The sequence below is a fragment of the Stylophora pistillata genome, chromosome 11, assembly GCF_964205215.1.
Source record: "Stylophora pistillata chromosome 11, jaStyPist1.2, whole genome shotgun sequence".
Classification (NCBI taxonomy): domain Eukaryota; kingdom Metazoa; phylum Cnidaria; class Anthozoa; order Scleractinia; family Pocilloporidae; genus Stylophora; species Stylophora pistillata.
The window spans coordinates 8301371-8317184 of NC_142529.1; the positions used below are offsets into that span (position 1 = coordinate 8301371).

General features: G+C 35.5%; 1 protein-coding gene across 1 annotated transcript in view; it reads right to left on the bottom strand.

Annotated features, from left to right (window-relative positions):
* LOC148719873 (uncharacterized) overlaps positions 1 to 13954 on the bottom strand; it is a 29045-nt gene extending 15091 nt beyond the window's left edge. The window contains exons 1-8 of the mRNA XM_088738997.1: positions 13797 to 13954; positions 13626 to 13690; positions 11991 to 12103; positions 8231 to 8299; positions 7121 to 7261; positions 3729 to 3760; positions 2983 to 3077; positions 667 to 784 (exon numbers count right to left, since the gene is read on the bottom strand). Coding sequence (XP_088595123.1) covers positions 667 to 784; positions 2983 to 3077; positions 3729 to 3760; positions 7121 to 7261; positions 8231 to 8299; positions 11991 to 12103; positions 13626 to 13690; positions 13797 to 13873 — 710 coding nt within the window. The 5' untranslated portion in view covers positions 13874 to 13954. The remainder of the gene's footprint in view (positions 1 to 666; positions 785 to 2982; positions 3078 to 3728; positions 3761 to 7120; positions 7262 to 8230; positions 8300 to 11990; positions 12104 to 13625; positions 13691 to 13796) is intronic.
* Positions 13955 to 15814: the final 1860 nt, after the last annotated feature.

A 15814-nucleotide genomic window follows, 5' to 3' on the forward strand; every position in this document is an offset into this window, starting at 1 on the left:
ACAATGGACAGCAACAAAAACAGCACAACAATGGATTTTAAAACATCAGACAATTAAGTGTTGTTTAACAAAGATTCAAACTCACTAATCCACAGCTAATGGGACAGACATATTTATAATCAACTTCCACGTAATAAGTTAATTCTTTCAAAGCTGTAGTTTGTGATATTTATTCAACTGTCACCGAGTTCTACCAGAGTAACAACTTGAGGGCAGTCAAATTTTTGGTCTTGTAGTCTGATTGTCTAAGTGAGCAAAGTCCTGAGATACACTGTTGTCGATAGCATTAGGACTGCATGATATTTAAGGATAACCTTATTATCATCAGCAGAATCAAGTCAAGAATTGTCTGTACAGATGTCAGTTGTCGGATGTCTAGTTCGCGAGTCTGATTGTTTGAGTGAGAAAAGTCCTGAAATGGACTTTTGTCCATAGGAAGGACTTACAATAGGATAACTAGCTGTCATAAGGAGTTCAGGTAAAGAGAGGAATTGTCTGTCCTTTGGGTGTTTTCAGTCTGGTTCATGAAAACTGATCAGTCAGAGACAACTGATGGGTCAGTTTTGTCATGGTGTTACTGTGATAGTGAAATAAAGGTGGAAAGATCACTCTTTGACTGCCAATTCTAACAGATCATACACCGTTTCTCAGACCCTGCTAACTCACTTGACATTCCATTCGCCATATTCGTTGTCCCAGCCATATGATGGAAAGTTTTCTGGTTTGCCCATGCTTACAGCCCGCTCTGTTATTTCAATCAGTGGATTGGACGACACAGGATCGCCTGATAATTGGTATCATACAGGATTTTACAAAACACTATTTCGTTTATAACACACCGGAAATGTGGAATTCCCATGGGAGAGAAGATGGAGCTCAAGATCCTCTTGGTAAATGAAACCCACAAATCTTTTCCTATTGAATTTTTAAATTCTTGCCAGGTTTTCAAAAAATATTAAAATGGAGACATAGGAAGGTTTAAGATACTCGGGACCCACCTTAAAATCCAATGAAACAGGTAAAGGGATGGACATAAATTATCCTTGACAATAAATCTCCTCTAAGTCACTCAACCATTCCTCTCTGCTCTCCTCTTTGTACAGTACACATGATATCCCCTTCATCCCCCTCCCAGCCAATTCCTCCCACCCTTCCCCTCTTGTTTCTGCTATCTCATACATTCCACTCTTTCAAATTGATTTTTCTCACTTTAAATCCCACTTTTTCTGCAAACCATTCCTTCAATTCAACCCACTTTACACACAATCAATTTTGTGTTTATTAATTTTTCCCCACACCCAAATTTGAAAAAAAAACCCTGGCAAGAATCTCTGGTGTTTTGTAAATTCTGCATTTTAGACGATCTATTATTGTTTTGTCAAAAACTTTGGGTGCATTTTACAACCAGTTTTTTGGTAGACAATCCAGTAAGATTTTCTTTAAGCATTCAGTTTCAAACGATGAAAACAGTGATGACTGCAAAAAACATTTGAAGCAGCAGCCAGTTGTCACTTCCTTATGGAAATAGATTTCAAAACAAGGAATGCATGTGCAATGTATTTTGCTGTGACAGGCATTTGTTTACATTAGCAGCAATGATCAGTATGTGTCAAACTCGAAAAGTAATTAAGGGCCAATTGAATTTGAGTATTTAGTTGTGTCACAAAGCAATCATTCTAACTTGTTTGCTCCAATTGTTAAGTTTTAGTCTCCATTTAAAATTAGTCAGTCTGTTTTCAATTTTTGCTCAGAATAAATTAGCACCTAATTTACACCTAGATGTTTTAAGGTCACTAATTTCTTGGAGTGATAATATTCCTCGTGGACGCTTTTGGTGCATTTTGCATAATCCTAAAAGAACAATGGACAATTTCGGTGAGAGTTGAGTTACAAGCTCTAATCTCTTTGGGTTGTGGTATGTATTTGCTATAGTTGTGCACTTGTGTAACATTTTACGTTTGATGAGAATGTTTGAGTCATTCCACCATTGTGATACAAATACCTCACGAAGGATGGATTTCATTCCGTGAGACAGTCAACTGGTAGTCGAGACAAAGTAAGTGTTCTGTTCCAGCTATGCATGGGCACAAATCTGTAGGCACCTTGTTACGAAACCAGTTTCCAGGATAACAGAAGGCTAAGGTCGGGCCATTTTCATGGGAATCAGAGATGAACACATTTTAGGGCCCACAGGGTTGCAGTTCAGATATGAAGGGGCCCTTACCTTGCCCCACCACAGACTGATAGAGTTTCATATTTTATAGGAACACCTTATGGGTTTGCATACTATTCCAATATAACAGTCATTTTCCAAGCATTGAAACCATAATAAAAAAAACCTTTTTAATGTTAATGGCCTGTATTAACATACAAACTCTGTAGCTGCCATAAATCATTTTGGAGAAAATTTTCATTTAAGTGCAATGTATAGATAATACTTTTTATTTGTAACAGTTTTAGATGAATTTGTTCACAGTGAAGTTTTCAACTAAGCAGACAACTTAGTTGCTAACACATAAACAATAACTGCTTTGGAAGCAATTTACGATCTTGCAGTAGATTTTACAAAGCTTATCATTTTCATGACATAAAGTTTAAAGTAATCCAATCCTCTCAAGAAGGTGCAATACATTTTACGTATATCAAGTGACTGTTATATTGGAATAGCTAATATCATGAGTTGTACATATATTAAAAATGCCAGTGTAACCCTCTAATTCTTTACTTCTAACTTAATTATACACAAATAGTTCTTCAGTATTCTGCTACTAAATCTATGCTAAAATACGCAACCTTGGCTACCTGAAAACTGAATCTAACTCTTTCCTAACAACCATACACACTGCCTGGCTAAATAAAACTATCCCATATATTTTTTTCCTCCCACAATACGATGTCTGCCTTTCTAGTAATCATACGTAGTTAGCAAAAATATGAATGCCTTACATGATTTTACAATTATGTACAAGCTATGATTTTTACCTGCAGTCAATGGTCCATTTTTCCATCCCTTGGGCTTCTTGACAAGATCCAGTGGCATCTGACGAATCAACACTGAGGAGGTCTCAAAGTGGATCCTTGCAAAAAGCAACAAAAATATGTTTATTGTTATATAACATATCATTAATTAATATATAGCAAGCAAACTTCAATAAATATCCATGTATTATCAAAATACATGCAGGCAAATATAATTCTACAGGAGTAAAAAATTAAATTTTTAATCCCAAAAGTGGCCAAATTAAGTAATTTATCTTAACAGCAACTATACATTGTTAACTGCAATTATTCCATTTTATGGTAGCTTGCTTAGCTTGGTTAATTTTCAAGCCTTTGAACAGGAGTGGGGCCAATGGTGACCTTGCTATGATATTAAACATTCACTCCAAATAAAAGGCTTGGCAGCTAAGTACACAACTGTGAAATGGCCTTCTTACATACATGTATAATATAGTTTTGTGGGAAGTAAAAGGGTGAGGAGTCAACGGAGGTCTAAAAACTTGTGACTGAAGGAGTACGTTATCGTTCTACAGTCAGTTTAATGAATACAGGCAGTTAAATTCAATTGTATTAAAGATCTTTCCTAGTTGCTTGCTCTCCTTCTTTCAAAGGGAGCTGGTGGAATATACATCTTATAATAATTTCAGGTATTAGAGGTTAATTAGCATATTGCAAAATCAACAGAGCAAATGCTATAAAAAATACATCTTTAATCTTAAGTGCCACACCTTTCATGTTCAAATCCCATGAAAACTGCCCACTAAAATAAAGATAAGACACCCACCATTAGACCACCTTTGCCAAACATAATATGATCAGCACACAATCGTTTAATCATAAATTCAAAGGTGTGATAAAAACTAAGGTCTTTCCTTACCAGGTATGACCAATATACAACTTCTCAACTCTAATTAACCCCTAAGAGTGACTAACATCTAATTGTTCCCAACAATATCACCCCTGAATTACTCATTTAAGGCTTATACTGTTTTGCGAAACGAAACGAAACGAAACGAAATTGTACTATTTTGCGAAACGAAACGAAATGAAACGAAATTTTGCGAAATGGCGTTTTTTCGCCTTTATTTAGCAAATATGTCCTATTCGTCCGAAACAAAATGTTTCCACCAATAAAATGATCAATATTTCTAAGAGCCTGGTCACCTCTCATTTTATTGACCATAGTAAAATTCGTTTCGCAAAGTAGTGGTTTTGACAGAATTACTATTTTGCGAAATGGCGTTTTTTCGCCTTTATTTTGTAAATATGTCCTCTTCGTCCGAAACAAAGTGTTTCCACTAATAAAATGATCAATATTTCAAAGAGCATGGTGACCTGTCAAATTATTGACCATAATAGAACTCGTTTCGCAAAGTAGTAATTTTGACAGAATTACTATTTTGCGAAATGGCGTTTTTTCACCTTTATTTAGCAAATATGTCCTCTTCGTCCGAAACAAAATGTTTCTACCAATAAAATGATCAATATTTCTAAGAGCCTGGTCACCTCTGGTCACCTTATAACGTATTTTCCTAGCAGTTTGACTAAACATCGAGCGTTAATTGAGTTCGGCTGGAATTGCCAGTCACGCATGTGGCTTGTTGGTCAGCTATAAAATCGAGTTGCGGCAACCATAAATAGAACAGAACAAACTACAAGGAATACAGAGCAGAATAGAAAACAGAATTATAACAACAATGAAGAGTAAACTCCGAGCCAATAAAGAGCAATCGAGAACAAAAACAAGTAGTTGTCTTTCATTTTGTTTCGGGCAAAGAGGACATATTTGCTAAATAAAGGTGAAAAAACGCCATTTCGCAAAATAGTAATTCTGTAAAAATTACTACTTTGCGAAACGAGTTCTATTATGGTCAATAAATTGAGGGGTGACCAGGCTCTTAGAAAGACTGATCATTTTATTAGTGGACACATTTTGTTTCGGACGAAGAGGACATATTTGCTAAATAAAGGCGAAAAAACGCCATTTCGCAAAATAGTAATTCTGTCAAAATCACTACTTTGCGAAACGAATTTTACTATGGTCAATAAAATGAGAGGTGACCAGGCTCTTAGAAATATTGATCATTTTATTGGTGGAAACATTTTGTTTCGGACGAATAGGACATATTTGCAAAATAAAGGCGAAAAAACGCCATTTCGCAAAAATAGTAATTCTATCAAAATTACTACTTTGCGAAACGAATTCTACTATGGTCAATAAAATGAGAGGTGACCAGGCTCTTAGAAATATTGATCATTTTATTAGTGGAAACATTTTGTTTCGGACGAAGAGGACATATTTGCTAAATAAAGGCGAAAAAACGCCATTTCGCAAAATAGTAATTCTGTCAAAACCACTACTTTGCGAAACGAATTTTACTATGGTCAATAAAATGAGAGGTGACCAGGCTCTTAGAAATATTGATCATTTTATTGGTGGAAACATTTTGTTTCGGACGAATAGGACATATTTGCAAAATAAAGGCGAAAAAACGCCATTTCGCAAAAATAGTAATTCTATCAAAATTACTACTTTGCGAAACGAATTCTACTATGGTCAATAAAATGAGAGGTGACCAGGCTCTTAGAAATATTGATCATTTTATTAGTGGAAACATTTTGTTTCGGACGAAGAGGACATATTTGCTAAATAAAGGCGAAAAACGCCATTTCGAAAAATAGTAATTCTGCCAAAATTACTACTTTGAGAAACGAGTACTATTATGGTTAATAAAATGAGAGGTGAGTAGGCTCTTACAAATATTGATCATTTTACTAGTGGACACATTTTGTTTCGGACGAAGAGGATATATTTGCTAAATAAAGGCGAAAAAAAGCCATTTCGCAAAATTTCGTTTCATTTCGTTTCGTTTCGCAAAATAGTACAATTTCGTTTCGTTTCGTTTCGCAAAATAGTATAAGCCCTCATTTAAACAACACAATAATTACCGTATTTACCCGTATTATAATACGCGCGCCTATGTATAATGCACACCCTTGTTTTTAACCTAATTTATCGGAATAAAAAGTTTTTCAAGGCAAAAAAGACAAGTTAAACACTCGTACAATTATCTATTAAGACAACAAGAATATATAACAAATTTACTATATCATTAACATCAATATCTTTTGCTACTTAGTTATTTATGACATTATTGAAATCAAACTTTAGGACTTCAAGCGAGGCCTAGCTTATTTGACGATTCCATGGCCCGAAAAATATTATGAGTGAGCAACAATATGTCTGAAAAGTATTGAAGATTTTAATTGTGTCAATTTTTAGAATTTTCAAACTAACGCTATGCAATTTTCTGGCCATAAAAGTCAAGTAAACAACAATATAACCTCGATGAATTCCACTGCGTGCGCTTTGTACAGACAAGAAATTCGTGCATTTTTCGCTTGTAACTACTAACAGCAAATCAAGAACTGCTTTAAATAAAGCTTTTGTCCTGAAATATTTCTCGCTTGCTTTATTCTTGCTTCTCACTGAAAAATTCGATGTAACATTAGATCTCTTCACATGCGGCCAAATTTGCATATTCACTCTGAAATGTGATCCATGTGCCTATTTGCACACTTGCTAAAATATTTAACGATTTTTGTCCTTCCTCTTGATTTCAGAGTAAAAACTTAATTTACCTACAATTTTTCATTGAAAATAAGTTATTTAATCAAAGCTTTGAATGTGTTACTTTTTTTGTTGTGTTTTTAACATATGTAAATTAAGATGTACGTGACAAACAATGGAATCCGTGTATAATACGCACCGCGATTTTGATGGTTATTTTTGTAGAAAAAAAGTGCACATTATACATGGGTAAATACGGTAGGGAAATGATCACCAATGATCAAATGATCACCAAATGATCTCCTTGTCAGCACCTTAGGAAATGTGTAGAGAACAGTAAGGAGAATATGAATACTGATGTCAGGGTGTAAAGGGTTAAAATAATAATACATTGTCAAACAGAAATGTGATGACGGGAAAAAATCAAATACCAAAGAAGATCAAATACCAAATTCTCAGGGCTTAAATAGGAAGACAGTGAGAAGAATGAAGCAATATTTAGATCGGCAGAAGTGAGAGGGTTAAAACAAGACCCTGAGATAGTTTTACCCATTGGCTGTCCTGAGTAACAGGCAGTTCCAGTGGTGTGTTCTCAATGATATCCAACATGACTTGGCGTGCTTTCATACGGAATTCTGCCACTTCAGAAACTGTTGGCCATTTAAAGCTGCCTCCCATCCTATAGTTCTCCTGAGAATAATATAACCATCTCTCATCATGAATTTTGCATTAACTTTTTGACCCCTCAGAGTTACCATTGACTAATTTCTCCCTGCAAATACACCCCCTAATCAAACATTTGAGATCACTAACAAGAATAAAGGACATGATCACTAACTAAAGATTTTTAATCAAATTCTCCTTGTCAGCATCTTGGGAATGTATAGAGAACAGTGTGGAGAATATGCATACTGATGATGGGATAGAAAGGGTTCTGGATAGAAGTAAACTAATATACATTTAGCCTTAAATTCACTTAACATTCTCTATCTTGCAAACTATAAACCTTAACGATTCACATTAATAATGAAGTTAACTCAATTGTTCTATTAGTTGAGTGATTGACATTTCGTTACTTTCGCATGGATTACAGATGGAACTCGTGCTCGATGTGAAGAACCAGAACTTGTTGTTCTGTCGTGTTATGTTTTGCGTTATTGAATTAAACCCAACTACAATATCAATGATTATGAACTGTGGATGACAGCAATTAAATGTCCACCTGTCATATCAACCATTCCACCAGTTCTTTTGGGTTTATCTTACAATTTTTAACCAATTCTGCCTTAAATCGAACTGTTACTGAAAAATTATTTTAGCTGGAACCACTCATAGCTGACTTTGAAGTATAGCTATCAATAAAACATATCAGTGAAGAATCCTTCAATCAAGTGTGGTTATTCCATAAATATGGGACTTAACTTTGAAAACTTGATTAGGTGAGTATGTTTAATTTTAATATAATCTTCCATCAGTGTACTGAAATTTGCAAAAAGAAACAAAACAAAACAAAAATCTGTAATTTGCGAAATGGAAATCTGTAATTTTTTGTGAGGTGGAAATCCATGCATATGCAGCATAGAGGCTATTTCATTTACAAATAAATGTGAAAAATACACATCAATGCATAAAAAAAATCTATCAAAAATATTTTCTTACCGTGTCATCCCATGACATTTCATCTACACCAGTCTCAAAGAGTGTTTCTAAATAAAAATCCACCCTCTCCTGAAATAAAAAAAAAATATACAGGTATATATATAATTTATATATCAATATATATAAAGCAAATGAGTCAAACACAAACCTATCCAGTTGCGATTAACAAAGACTTCAAACCATTTCTTCTTTTCATTAGCCCTTTATTTGACATTACAACCCTTTAATCCTCAATACAGTGGAACCTCGATTCAACGAACTTCTATAGAACGAAGTCCTCGGTATAACAAACGATACTTCAGTTTCAGCAAAATGTATGCCACAGAACCTCAACATAATGAACCCTCAATATAACGAACCAATTTCCCCAGTCCCTTGGCACTTCGTTAAGTCAAGGTTCCATTGTATCTGAATTTTACTACGTCTCCCATCAAGCTGCTATCCATTCCCTAACCTTGTAAATTAGTAACATGAATTTGGTGTTGAAGTGAGATAGAAACTTGTACCTTATAAGTTTTTTTAATCTCATTACCTGTTTGCTGAATAATATATCAATAGTGTAAATAGATGTAACAAGTTAATTAAGTACTTATGGGGGTTAAAAGGTTACAGGTAAATGCCTGGTTGAATAGTTTGGTCAAGGAGGGTGAGAATAAACTCTACAGCTATAAATCTTCTTGGCTCATTCACAAGAAAATGTAAAAGGAACTAGAATGGAGAGCAAAATTCAATCAGTTTCGATGGAAAAATAAATGTATGATCACATTTGGCAGGTGTGAATCAAGTGTGATTCTTGAAATCACACTTTTTCACACAGTAAAAGTGTGATCACACTTGCAATCACACTTGCAATCACACTTGCAATCACACTTAAAATTGTGGCTGAGTGTGATTCTTGTAGAAATCTTATCACACTACAAATAATTGAGATTATTATACATTGTAGTCCCATCTGTCTTCTCATTGGCTAAACGCCCACAGTTAATTCTGGGAAACAGTGCAGCCTACAGATTATTCGCTAATCTGTACCTATACTACAGATTAGTGAATAGTCTGTAGGTTGCGTGTGCAATGCATGATTTCTGGTGGAGCAATGTCAAGTTCACGGACAGCGAAGTAAGAATGGCTTCTTGATTCGCTTCATCGACCTAGCGAGAAATTGAGAAATGACTTGAAGATAAAAATACGGAAAATACTTTAGAAATGCATTTAACCTTACTGCACCTGGTTGTTTTATAAAAGTGGTGAAAGTTTGTTTACGACACAGTTGTACATTTTTAAGTGTCCAAAAATAAACTATATTCGCTGCGATAATGCATTTGGCGTTATCTTCTTTAACACAATGTATAATAAAACAATTATTGGATTCAGATTTTGTGATATCCAGAATGATCAAGGTCTCCGTTAATGTTATCAGTCTCAGCCTTCGGCTTCGGCTGATAACACTTACCTCGACCCTGATTATTCCGGATATCACAAAAGCCTCATCCAATAATTGTTTAAAATATACCCTAATTTCCGGCCGATTACCCGCACGGCAGATTACCAGTACCGGCCAACTGTTGCATGCGGCGAAAAAAAAAGTCAACAGATTACCCGCACCGGTGGATAACCCACACCTTGTTTCAGCGCCATGTTGACTTGTTGAAAGAAAGTTTAAAGGCCAAAGAAATTCAGACGCATGTTCAATTCTGTGTCTATATTAGCATGTACTTTATTTTTAAAATGATACAGTAAAAACACTAACATTTTGTGTGAGCGATCGTTCAGCACCATGAAATTAGTTGAGTTTCAAACCCATTATTTTCAGTATTCTATTGATGCATGAGGGCTTTCAAACTACTGTCAGTGATTTCTTAAAAAACTCGATATCTCTGGTTCTACTGGGCCTAAAGAGTCCCTTAAAACGGAAAAATTCTCTTTAACTCAAGCTGGTGTTAAATGGAAATTTATTACTGATGTGCCGGAAATTCTTGAATTATTCTTGTCACCGTGAAGGTTTTGTTTACACGCGTGCCGATAAAAATTTGTTCACACGCAACTAATTATGCGTGAAATAAACTCGAGTCGGCGTCATGTTTTCATGCTGGTTTGTGGCACTCTTAGTACAATGAAATTAATTTGAGAGGTGGAAACGCAGGTAGACTAGAATTTTTTTTCAATTCAACAACAAGCAGATTTTAAAACTGTCACATAACCCGCACCTCCCTATCACCTGCAGTGGCGCGTGTTTCATGCAAAATCAACAGATTACCCGCGGGTAATCAGCCGGAAATTACAGTAGTATGAAAAAACACCCTGCGAAAAAAATCGTATTAAAACCATGCACTCCCAAAAAAGTGTGAAATTACCGTATTTATTACATCCATTTTGAAATCGCTGGTGGTCCCTGTAATCTGAATGGTTCTAATTGGTACGATTTATAAATCGCATCATTTTATGCTTGACTGAGTTTTTCACACATGGCGTTAGTCTTTCTGTTTTGCATACAAAATAAGATGTAAAAGCGTTTCCGGTTCCCCTTTTTATCTAAAAACCAGCTCAGTACTGCATCAGTAAAATATTTGAATTGACCAAGTCCTGTATTTGGGCAATTTCAAAATGGATGTAATAAAGTGGTAATTGAACCTCGTGTCGTGCAATTTTGGTCTGAAATCATACTTGTGATTTCAAACCGAAATTATGCTGCACGCTCGTTCGATTTTGAAATCACGCGTATGATTTCAGCCCAAATTGCACTCCACTTAGTTACCAGTATTTACCCATGTATAATACGCATTCATGTATAATGCACACCCTTGTTTTTAACCTAATTCATCAGAAAAAAAGTTTTTCACAGCAAAAAAGACAGGTTAAATAGTCATACAATTATTTATGAAGACAACAAGAATAAGAAATTTAGTATATCGTTAACATCAATATCTTTTGCTACTTAGTTATAAATGACATTATTGAAATCAAACTTTAGGACTTCAAGCGAGGCCTAATTTGACAATTCCATGACCCGGTAAATATTATGAGTGAGCAACAATATCTCCGAAAAGTATATTGAGGATTTTGTGTTATATCGTCGTATTTTTAAAATTTTCAAACTAATGCTATGCAATTTTTTGGCCATAAAGTCAAGTAAACAACAATATAACCACAATGAATTCCAATGCATGCACTTTGTACACATAAGAAATTCGCACGTTTTTCGTTTACAACAGCAAATCAAGAACTGCTTTAAATAAAGCTTTTGTCCTGAAATATTTCTCACTTGCTTTCTTCTTGCTTCTCATTGAAAAATTCTATGTAACTGAGATCTCTTCACATGCAGCCAGATTTGCAATTTGTGGATCAGATTTCCCTTTGAAATCTGATCCACACTTGTGAAAATATTTAGCAATTTTTGCCTTTCCTCTTGATTTTAGAGTAAAAACTTAATATGCGCCAGTCCTATAATTTTTCATTGAAAATAAATTATTCAATCAAAGCTTTAAATGTTTTCCTTTTTTGTTGTGTATTTAACGTATGCAAATTAGGATGTGCGTGACAAACAATGGAATCCGTGTATAAAACGCATCGCGATTTTCATGGTTATTTTTGTAGAAAAAAAAGTATGTATTATACACAGGCAAATACGGTACCCACTGGAAACTTTGCTTGTCGATGAATTTGCCCCAAATCTGTAAATTTAATACTTGGTCTTTAAAAATAATTAACAATCATGGTTTATATACAGTTAACATCTAATTTCAATACAATGTGACATGCATACCTTCAGAAGGCCTGAAAGCACAAGTTTATTGACATAAAAAGCTGCTGTATGGCCAAAGTAAAATAGCAAAGGAAGACGTAGACGATCTGGGTATTTGTAAAATGCTGACTCATCTAAAACAGAATACAAAACCAAGAGAAATGTTAAAATTCCCATTGCAGTGTTACTTGGACAGCAACAGTGTTATTGCATATATGCTGCTGGCCAGTTTGGTACAAATGGTCAGATATAAACTTTAAATTTTCACTTTATCTAGAGCACAGATTGGACATTTCTAACTACTGCACTGACCAGCTTAATTTTGATGCCTTTGGCAATCTTTTAATCAGAAATGGTAAATGTTGTTTGGTTACTAAGTTCTGTTAATTAGGTTTCAGGCTCAATATTTTACAGTTGCCTTTTAGCAACCTAACATCATGAAACGGTTGTCAGAAGTGAGGGTCCCCTATACCCCTTTGCAAAACTCGGTCACGTTAAAATGCTTGACCTTTTCAGACATCACAAAAAATGTTCAAAACTCTTTCATGTTCCCACTAACTCTCTGATGAGATACAACTATATGCATGTTTATTATATGGCTGTCTCACAAGGACTGGGAACTACCGAATTCACGAATTTGATTGGCAGAAATCAATATTGAAAGCGGTCTAGATTTTCCCATCTGGACCAGCATCTAGACCGGTCTAGAAAAAAAAGGTACAAAGAATATAAAATATTGGCATATAAGACTAAGCCATATAATAAACATCTTATTAACCGCGCTAGGTTACAGACACTAGTACAGACCTCACTCCGTTCAGTCTGTACTGGCGACCTCGGTCAAGATTCTCCCATACAGACCTCCTGCTCGGTTAATAAGAACTAAATATAACTAAAAATCTCTTTGATAATGCCTTTAAGAAAGCACTTGAGACAACAGAAACAAATGAAATCTTTTGATCATTTCATTGTATGGTAAACTCAGTGATACAGAAAAGACTGAAAAAAACAAAATTGCAAATTGAATATTGAACATCTGCTTGTGTACGTGTCAAAACTACAAGCCGAGAGGGATGTTAAAAAAAAGTGAAGTGTGCTATATTGCTCTGATGGGTACGAAAACATCAACCTTCAATTTTGTCCACATTTTCTGCTTGGTGAGGATGTGTCTCACGAAGCCTCCAAGAACTGACAGAGACCAAACCCAACTTGGACGCTTACAATTCATTTTAGCAGCGCAGAGAACAAATTTTAAAACATTATCTGTCTCCCTGAGGGGGATTAATGGTTGCAAGATTTGCATAAAGCACACGTGTTATTATTTAATTCTTTTCTGTGAATACCCGAGTCAAACAAACTAAATTTGTATCACGCTGAAATAAATACAAGTAGATAAAATTATAAACATGGGAAATGGCATTTTAAAATGTTGGAAAGAGTACCATACAACCCTATACATTAATTATGCATTCCACTTCTTTGTCTTTCACAACAAAACTTTAAAGACAAAGTCTACTAGTCTGAAATAATTAATGTATGGGATTATATGGTACTCTTGCCGACATCGTCTGCACTCAAGCAGGGCGCGCGCCATCTGCTTGCTGTGGTCGGAAAGAGAAACCGAACATTTTACAAGTAACACAGGCTACTGCTTACCTTTTAGACTCGTAAATAATGTCTCGTACAGGTCATAGGTGTTTTCGAAGTATTCTTTGATCTCTCTACAAGACATCAAAAACGGCAACCAAACTTAACTTTTGCCGCGCACAAGATCGTGTTGCATAATAAAGGATAATCGATCGAAACGAAAACTTGAAAAAAGATTACCTCTTGGTACAAGACGAGAGATCGCATGGTTTTAAAGAATGGAGAACGTGTTTACCACTTGGCTGAAACACAACCATCTTTGACGAAATCGCCACTTGTTGCAAGGAGAGAAATCTCTTTTAAGTTCCTTTTAGCACGCTTGCTGTCAGGTTTTTAAAATCTTCCGCTTCAGTGAGGGCCTGGGAGTACCTCTGGAGATTGTGCAACCCTTTGTTGAGTTATTTTTTTTTAAAAAAAATAACTATATGTTAGCGTATAGATTAGCGTATTGTAGTGTAGTGTAATCTGATCAGCGCAATTTAGTTTATCTCTAAGCAATCTGATTGGTGCACCTTTTTTTTGGTGTATCTCAACGCAATGTGATTGGCCCAATTTTTTGGTGTATCACAAACCAATCAGATTGTAGTATTTTCCTATGTCGCACCAATCAGAGCATTCTTGCTAATTTATGGTTTGACAGGTCTTCAAATTTCAGCGAATCAACGCGTGAGTTAGAGAGAGCGGTCCGCGAATTAAGGAAATGTATCAGTCGTGTTGGGAAAGCGGTGGAGTTATGATCGTTGTACAACTATGCTTATTCTCGCTTCTGAAGAAGACTGAGTGGAACATGAGAAAAATTTTGAATAAAATATTACTTCAGATGTTGATAGGAGCAACTTCAGGATATTTTATTGCTATATATGAGTTAATCAGCGATTCCAATTTTGAATTTCGCTCAAGGAACAAGGTAAGAAGACATCTACAAGAGTTGTAAGATCATCTATTCAATGTAATGGCTCATGTCCTTCGTGAGGATTTTATCGTTATGATCTGTCTGGATCTGAAAGGTCGTCAGGGAACTTTTTCTACCGATTAGCGAGTTAAAACGTGCATGTTTTGTGTACCGCTCCTTCACTTACGACGCACACACCGTCAGCCAAAGACCTAACACGAATTTAGCGCTATAGCGTGTTGTTTTGGAAGGGCTACTTTTGCTGACTCTGGTAAAACTTTCGCAAGACATTTGCATAAATCATATTTGATTGATAATCTTTGTTTTTTTGCCATATGGTTGCTCTTTTAGCAACGGTTGAAACGACCACCAAGTTACATTTACTTTGTGTCGACTGCCACGTTACATATCCGTTTCTTTGTTTCTAAAAGTTCTCCATGAAGTAAATATTGTGTAAACGATACTTTCCCGTTACAATTGCGTGTTTACTTTTTATTCACCAGTATGGATTAAGCTTTCTTAGATGAAATGCCATTTTCCAGTTAAAAACGTACATTTTATGGTATAAATCTACCTCAATGAAAAATAGTTTCCAAGGGACAGAATGGTACAGTCGGTTAATTTTGTACGCAGCTCTCACGTGCTTAGACGTTTTCTGCTGTTGTTGAGCATTTTCAAGGATTGATATTTCCAGTATTTTTAGGTTTACCTTTTGTTTTATTAAGTCTCGCCTTTTTGCGTTTACGTTGTTATTTTGATGAATCTATAGTTTTGATCATTTATTTTTAGTGCGTGCTTGAACTTGGCTCAGTTCTTACCGTGCTAGACATTTTAATCGCTTGTTATGGTTGAGGATAACTAGTTTGCTAGGTGGTCATGTTTGGGTTGGTAAAACTGACCTTGAGTTTTACCCACACTGAATGTCCTGTTTTGGAAATTCCCACAGTCAGCTAACCCAAACATGTCTGTGATTTTTACACTAAATGAGAGGGCACTCCACGCTGAAGTCAGAAGAGAAGGAGAAGAGAAATAGCTGTGGTTGTAGAAGGTAGTAGCAACGATAGAAGAGAAGAGAATAAAAGAAGAATAGTATAGAGTCTTAGTACCTCTTGTTAATTCGCCAAGCGAGTGGTAAAACCCCACAACACTGCCAATAAAATTCCCTTTTAGCTAACCTGGATTTTCCCCAATTGCGTGTCAATTTCCTGTCAACAACCAGCATTTTATCACGTATTTCGCACGCACAGGGCAAAGTCCAGATAGGCAACAACCAATCAAGAAGCCCACATTGTTATGCTTTGAAAAA